This window comes from Penaeus japonicus, unplaced genomic scaffold (genome assembly GCF_977035675.1).
Source record: "Penaeus japonicus unplaced genomic scaffold, GWHDUDI00000001_assembly GWHDUDI00000035, whole genome shotgun sequence".
Classification (NCBI taxonomy): Eukaryota; Metazoa; Arthropoda; class Malacostraca; order Decapoda; family Penaeidae; genus Penaeus; species Penaeus japonicus.
In genome coordinates, this window is record NW_028234437.1 from 4,856,439 (window position 1) to 4,864,964 (window position 8,526).

An 8,526-nucleotide genomic window follows, 5' to 3' on the forward strand; every position below is an offset into this window, starting at 1 on the left:
ATACATTTATATATATATATATATATATATATATATATATATATATATATATATATATATATATATATATATATATATATATATATATATATATATATATATATACATATATAAACACAGCTCAGAAGAGGGCTCAATAAATTGGGAAACTTTAACAAACCCTGGCAAACATATGAATTAATTGTGGAAAACCTTTGAAAATACTGAGTTTTGCTACGAACAACAACTATCAAGGTAGTATGGTTGATAATAGTCATCAGGGAAAATCTGACAGAAGGGGAGAGTGATGCAATGTATTACTTAACCATTCTAGGGGTGATATTTCTATCTGGTGACTAATGACGGTAAATATCATTACAATTAGTATGACTAGCTGATCATTCACTAATTAGATTTAGCTTGAAATCACAAACATTGATGACATCATTCCCTCTTAGCACCAGTAGGAAAGTAAGTCACCAAGGGCATCCACCCACAATCTATATGGAGTGGAAGGCCTTTGAGAGCAATGATAGGAAAGCAGATGCCAACCCTAAGGTCTAAATTAACCCATTCATTCCGGGGGCATTCCAGCCTTGCATGTTGTAATTCCGGGGCTCTCGAACGCATAGGCCTAAATCAATTAAATGATTGACGCCATATGACGGCACCCTGCGAACGGGCCTTGAATGCGCGGTACCTGTGGTGTACCACCTGTCCAGAGAGGGTTAATGGCAGTGCAGGTTGTGCAAGTATTATGAGAAGAGGAAGGTGACCCAGACCATGTGTAACCAATGCAAGGAACCCTGTGTCATTACAGTTGCTCTGGGCCTTGGCACTCACCCTCTAACCTTTCACTCATTAGTGATGGTTACCATTTTAGTGTTTGTTTACTTTTACAAACAAATAAGAAAAAATGAAGAGCAACGACAATGGTGAAATGATCTGGACGCTATACCACAATTTCAGTCAATTACACATTTGACAAAGCATGTGAGATGGCTAATATAAATCTTACAATATGGTTAGATACTAAAAAAAATTACACAAAAATGTTTCTAATATCACATATGAATGAAAGTGAGCATGAAAGTATAAGCCATGTCATGCACTGCTCATTTGCTCTAAAATAAAACCCTTCTGGAGTGCTTCACAGCTGGCACTAGTGCCCATATGCAAGGCCTAGGTAGCAAATATATTCCCGTCTCCAATGAGGTAATACAAAACCTTCACAGACCTGGATGCAAGAGTTTCCCTTGCATGAAATTTTGCAATTTAAACTACGTAAACAAACTCAAACATCAGTTTTCTTGGTATTCTACGATAAAAAATTGCTTTACAAGTATCATATATTGAAGCAAAACTACAGATATAATGACAGTCTATATTAATCAATATAAGTATAAGAACAACTGAGCACATATCTTTATCTTGAACACACTGATTTTGTTAGGTAGATGGCATCACAGGACTTACAGCTTGCTCTTAGAAAGTACATTTGATCTAGACCATGATTCTTCAATTTTACATATAGATCCCCCTGTAGTAGTTAGTTCTTGCCTCCATATCTTCTCCTCACCCTCATTATCTTCAACCAGTCAAAATGTTATTATGATGCATTCAAGCACACACACACACAAGCACACACACACACAAGCACACACAAGCGCACACACACCCACACCCACACCCACACCCACACCCACACCCACACCCACCCACACACACACACACACACACACTCTCTGTCATTCACTCTTTTATTATAAAATACTGAATCAGGATTATATTTTCCTTAAAAAGTGTATATTTCAACATTGTTCTTCCCAATGTGTGAAGTCATTTTTAAAGATGCATAAATTTCTAAAATTGGGTAACCTACTTGTTAAAAGAACTACAAATAATTAAAGATCTACCCTTCTTTTTCCCCTAGGCTCACGTCTCCCCTAGAAATTACTTATGTCCACATAGTGAAGTGCACCCCCCCCATGTAAAGAACCACCAATTTAACCAATAATGATTACCCCTATTTTTCTTTTCAGTACCATTTTCACAAGGGCTGGTAATTTAATCAGTCAAACACAATAAATAACTCTTGTAATTGCTTTCTCAAAAGCAAGGTCAAATTTCCATTCTAAATTCAACTAGTAATGAATGATTTACAATCCTGGACCAGGCAGGCGTGCAGTCATTATATACAAAAGCAAGTGCATTTTACTTACCATTCATTTCTTTCATAGCCCGAATATAATCTTGGGGATCGCTAAAACTGATGAAGCCGTAGCCTTTGCTCTTGTTGGTGCGCTTGTCTCTGACGACTTTTGCCTTGACAAACGAAGCAAAATGACTAAAGTAACGTGTGAGCAGTTCGTCCGTAACATCATTACCAAGGTCACCACAGAATATCCGGAAATCATCTGAAAATAGTCAAATCATCCGATTTGTAAAATGGTTATATTTAAGGGGGAGAGGGAGAAGGAGAAGCAGGGGCAGAGGGAGAGGGAGAGAGAGGGAGAGAGAGGGAGAGGGAAGGGGAGAGGGAAGGGGAGAGGGAAGGGGAGAGGGAAGGGGAGAGGGAGAGGGAGAGGGAGAGGGAGAGGGAGGGAGTGGGAGTGGGAGAGGGAGAGGGAGAGGGAGAGGAAGAGGAAGAGGGAGAGGGAGAGGGGAAGGGTAGGGAAGGGAAGGGAAGGGAAGGGAAGGGAAGCAAAGGCAAGGCAAGGCAAGGGAAGGCAAGGGAAGGGAAGGGAAGGGAAGGGAAGGGAAGGCAAGGGAAGGGAAGGGAAGGGAAGGGAAAAGAAGGGAAGCAAAGGCAAGGAAAGGGAAGGGAAGGGAAGGGAAGGGAAGAGAAGGGGAATTATAAGGGAAAAGGGAAAAGGGAAAGGGAAAGGGAAAGGGAAAGGGAAAGGGAAAGGGAAAGGGAAAGGGAAAGGGAAAGGGAAAGGGAAAGGGAAAGGGAAAGGGAAAGGGAAAGGGAAAGGGAAAGGGAAAGGGAAAGGGAAAGGGAAAGGGAAAGAGAAAAGGAAATGAGGGGAGGGATAGGAAGAGGGATAGAGATGGGGAAAGAAAGAATGTTTGTTACCAAATACAGACATAAAAAGTACTATAATTGCTGTTTCCTTTAATCAATACACCTTTGTAATTACCCCTCAAACAAATTATCAATTTTAATTACACAATCTATTGAAATTTCCACAAATCCTAATTCGGACTAATCATCAGAAGAAATCCATCATCACTATTTCAGGAGACAATGCAAAACAAAAAAAAAGGAAGAAAAGGAAAACAATCAAATTAAGATGGCATTATCATGTGCTTTACTCCCCTTCCCTTGGTTTGTTTGTTCCTAACTTGTTCAGGTAACCTCCCCTCACAAACGAAGCCCAACTCACCTGGATCCCAATCTGTGAGAGACTGGTCCTCCCAGATCTGTCCTCCTGCGCACCTCAACATCTTCTTGGGCTTCCCTTTCCCTTCCTTCTTCTTTTCTTCGTTGCTTCCTCCACCTCCACCTCCACCTCCGCCTCCACCTCCACCTCCACCTCCACCTCCACCTCCGCCTCCACCTCCACCACCTCCTCTTTCTCCTCCTGCACCACCACCACCACCTCCTCCGCCACCGCCTCCTCCTCCAACACCTCCACCTCCACCAACACTAGGGTTCGGATTCTCAGGCTTCGAAACGGTAGTGGTTACGGTGCTTGCTCTGACCTGGGTGTCAAAAAGTAATGTTAGGGGGGGATACTTATTTTAAAAAACAATGTTATGCCACATAAGGACGAAGGAATCATCCAGACATAAGATTTAGTAGTAGATAGGTTGGTAGATAAATAGACATACAGATAAACAGATAGATAAATAAAAAGTAAGAAAGCAAGCAGCCAATACCTTTTCAGCCATCTCCTGGGCATGAGTCAGCTGCTGATTGGTTTGTGCAGCCATCATGTTCACATTGTCTGGGTTGAGCTTCTTCCTCTTGGGTTCAGGTGCCCCATCTGGCATTGTACTGACCATCTGTGGCGTGGGGCCCATAGCCGGCACTTCAGCCTGCTTGGCCTCGTTTTTGGAAGGCTGGGATGTGTAGAGTTTGGGAGCTGAACTGTTTGCAAGAAAATATAAAACAAGTAAGAGGAAGACCAGTATCATAAACATCTATAAACATAAATATTCCTAATAACTGTAATAATTCTAAAATTGACAATATTATTAAAAGCATTAACAAGAAAATATTAAATGTAATACTTGTAGCAGATTACAAATAAAATGCTATAGCAAAAATACCGCTGTTATAGTCAGGACATCAAAATAGTGAGAAAGGAATGGAAAATGATAAAAATCCCATCACCATCTTTACTACCCATTCTAGATTTTCCAGTATGATAAAATAAATAAAAAAATGGTATCACACATCATCTGGCATACACTGTAATCCCTTCATGCAAAGAATGCAAAGCTTACCTAATAACAGTTGGAGGCTTTGAGATAACAGCTGGCACAAAGGGAGCAGCAGCCACAGGTGCCCCATGCAGTTGTTGCGACTGCAACATGCCTGGTGGGGGAGGAGGTGGGGGATGAGGGCCTCGGAGGGGTGGACCAGGTGGCCCGTGGTGTGGAGGGCCCTGAGGGGGGCCCTGAGAGCCTGGCGGCCCAAAGTTCTGGGGAGAAGGGCCAGAGGACCCTGGCGGTAAGTGAGAGCCATGAGAGACAGGGGGGCCAGGAGGAATCATGGGCCCCATGCCTGGGGGTCCATGACCTGAGGGTACATGGCCTGGTGGCCCTGGAGGTCTAGGAGGACCAGGGTTTGGGGGACCATGACCTGGAGGGCCATGTGGGCCTCCTGGTGGGCCATAGTTGTGTGGCCCTGGTGGACCTGGGTGTCCATGGTGGCCATGTGGCCCTGGAGGCCTCATATAGCCAGGAGGGCCACCACCCATCATGTGGCCCATCTGATGCCCATCATTCATCATATCTGCAATGAAAATATAAAAATCAGTCCTTCATTCATTAGCTGTTAGTGTCCTGATGATAACAATGTAAATAACTTTAGTTCTATTACCATTATCATTACTATCTCTATTTGCATTATCAACATCATCAGTATATATTTACTGAAGAGCACAAAATTGCAAAAAATATTAACATGACTGGCATCAAAGGCTGAGGAGGGAACATGACCACCAGATTTGTTATCCTTTTATCCTGATAATCTGTTATGATAATCTTATACTGTGAGTCAAACATATTCTTCTAATAATTTTATGGGTGATACTCCGAAATTCACATACCTGATAACCACCATTATCCTTTTAAGTATTATTGTTATAATATTATTATCATGACTAGCATTATTACCAAAATCAGTCATCAGGATCTTTGCATTATCATTGTAATTTCAACATTATAAAGATGGTGACACATCATAGTTAATGCATCAAAGACATATAAACCACAGCACTTGCTACACAACAGACTCAATACAATTCAGTCATTATTTGCTGTCCATCTGCTTTTCTGCAATCTTTTTCTCACAAAAGTATGAAAAAATAAGAGTTTTTGGCTAACTCTCCTGCATCACCAAGTGTGTCTTGAATGTAGTCTGAACTACAACCCTTCAACCCCCCCCCCCCCCATGACATCCTTCATGCATTAAAAAACTATCAAGACAATCTTGACGCCTGAGGGCAGTAGGTTATTAAGACTCACTGTTATGCACATGCTGTCGGTTGAGCTGTGGGGGAATGAAACCAGGAGGAGGAGGAGGCGGTCGTGACTGCTGCTGCTGCTGAGGCAAGCCGCTATTACTGCCTGGCATTTGTGGACCGATGTACCCAGGTGGTGGGGGAGGTGGGGGCAAAGGTGGAACGTTATTGTTGCTGTTTGGCCCCCCTGGTACTGGGGGCAGAGTGGGAGGACCATGAGGAGGGCCGGGTGGGCCACCCATTCCAGGCGGACCCCCTGTTCCTGGTGGCTCTGGATGCTGCTGCTGGAGACGCTGCTGGACCTACAAGAGCACCATCAGAATCACTCATGAGTCACTGAAAGGACAATTCTTCTCACACATTTTCTATTCTGGTAAACCTTCAATAGAAAAAAATATAAACCAAAAGATAAAAGACATAAATAGATAATACATAGACAGACATAGATATCATTTATATATGTGTATGTATATATATATATAATATATCTATATATATTATATATATACTATAGATATAGATATAGATAGATAGATAGATGTGTGCTTATATATATATATATATATATATATTATATATTATATATATATATATATATATTATATATATATATATATATATATATATATATATATATATATATATATATATGATATCTATGTATTTCTGTATATCTATTTATTTAAGTTTTGTACTTATATATATATATAAATATATATATATATATATATTATATATATATATATATATATATATATATATATATATATATATATATATATGAAATCTATGTCTGTCTGTATATCTATTTATCTAAGTTTTGTATTTTTGTATTTCTTTATATTCTTTATTTTTATTCCTATAGCAGAAAAATATTTCTTAGAGCATACCAACAATTTCAAGTCCTACACACTATTCAACAGTACACAGCTCTTATCCATGACTTAGACATTGCAACTGGCAAAGGACAGGTAGAACACCAATCAATATTCCCTGTACATAAAACTCAAGTCTTGCAAAATGAAAGTAAGTACTGGATCTGCAGCACTATGATATATGTGTAATTTCTACAATTGACAGAGAGAAAAGCCTAAACCGAATTAATCACTTTGTATCACACATTTCTATACTTCATATCTTTGCTCTAATTACACAATTCATCTAAAATGCCAAGAGTTATCAAGCAAGTATCTAAACATACAGCTCATACAAGACAATATATAAATAACTCTCTTTACATGAAAATTGTTCTCATTCTGAGCATTATCAAAATAATAGCAACAAACCTGTGTATAAGTCTTTGCACCTATTACTCCTCTGGGAGGTGCTGGTGGCGGCTGTAGAGGAGGCACTGAACCAATACCAGGGGGTCCTGATATCTCGGCCTCAAACCTGTGTATTGGAAATATCATTAGTATGGTATCCTGAGGCAATGCAATATATTGTTTATGATGAATCTACTGTAAGTGTGGCATCTAATCTTTGAAGTATTTGGTATAAAATCATCCAATGTAATATGCATTAATTGTTATCTAAATGGAACATGCTCTCCTTTGCTGATCCTACAAACTTAAATGAAATGCTTGAATGGATAGGGATTTCCAGATGAGGAAAATTGTCAGGTAAAATGTAATGCAAAGTACCATTTAAGAATATGCATTTTCCTCCTAAAAGATGAGCCAAACTTTGTGGAGTTACATCAGACATTCTGGTATTACATTTTACAAATCCCAACATAACCCAATGCAGACGGGGATAGATTTGCTTGTCCAGTCTCCAGAACAGGCACCAGTGCCACCTACACAGCACCCCAGATGGGTTTTATTTCAGAGCCAGGCAGCTTTACTTATCTTACATAGTGAGGAATATCTGAGACTCATATATCTAGGAGTGAATTAAAAGGTGGCATAGAGGCTAAGAGGTGCTACTAATGATCTAATTAGTCTATATAAAATTGCATGATTTCCATTGCACCCCATATTTCAACAAAACTCAAGACCACTCCCATTATCATGCTGAACTTCAGATTGTATGCTGCCCATGACAGATCATAGCACATTATAATAAGGAAAAAAACTTACAATGTCAGTACAGACATTTTAGCAAAAATTATCCCTCTTTCAATAAATATACATACTTTCCCTACAGTAGAAACTATGCTTCTTGTACAGGCCTGTACTTCCTATTCTAATGCTTTCACAACCACCACCTAAATCAACCATAAGAAATAAATCATACCTGTAACTGTTACCACAAACATGATGTTCTCAGTACTACAGATTTCAGCACTGATGATTTGTTTATGATGTGTACAGACTATATAAAGTAATTTTAGTCAAGACTGATCCATTAGAGCATGATACTTCTAGTAATTTGAATGGAGAGGTACCAATGATTGTCAGGGCCTCTTCACTGCAAAGGTCAAGAAACCCTTGTCAGGTATATTCTTGCAATTTAATTTTGTATGTGCTATTTTGGGGGTCATTTTCCTTTCAGCTATTGGAGTTTCACTCTAGTTTAGTTAGGTATGACTAAGGCAACTATAAATGGATAATATCTACCTCATGCATTATGGTAGTAATATTGTTTCTGCTGGTAATGTAGCACTTTTAGTAATTATTACCACTGTGTATTTATAGAGGTGCACATGCCACTTGGCAATGTAGAAGAGGGTACACATCAGTGTGCATGTATTAAGCCACTGAAGATGGGTGTCATGACTTAATGGCAGCTCTGATTAGGCATAAAATATGGGCATCAATGTGTACATTACAGGAGATTGGAAACAGTTCACAGTTGAAGTATGCTCATAGTCATAAAGTAATAAGACTGTAACTGGGTTAGTTTCAGA

The 8,526-nt window shown here is 39.5% G+C and overlaps 1 protein-coding gene across 1 annotated transcript in view; it reads right to left on the minus strand.

Annotated features, from left to right (window-relative positions):
* Window positions 1-2,175: 2,175 nt before the first annotated feature.
* Window positions 2,176-8,526, minus strand: part of LOC122243346 (uncharacterized) — a 7,035-nt gene continuing 684 nt past the window's right edge. Inside the window, exons 2-7 of the mRNA XM_086531226.1 lie at window positions 6,962-7,067; window positions 5,680-5,977; window positions 4,435-4,945; window positions 3,865-4,075; window positions 3,369-3,687; window positions 2,176-2,396 (exon numbers count right to left, since the gene is read on the minus strand). Coding sequence (XP_086387352.1) covers window positions 2,194-2,396; window positions 3,369-3,687; window positions 3,865-4,075; window positions 4,435-4,945; window positions 5,680-5,977; window positions 6,962-7,067 — 1,648 coding nt within the window. The 3' untranslated portion in view covers window positions 2,176-2,193. The remainder of the gene's footprint in view (window positions 2,397-3,368; window positions 3,688-3,864; window positions 4,076-4,434; window positions 4,946-5,679; window positions 5,978-6,961; window positions 7,068-8,526) is intronic.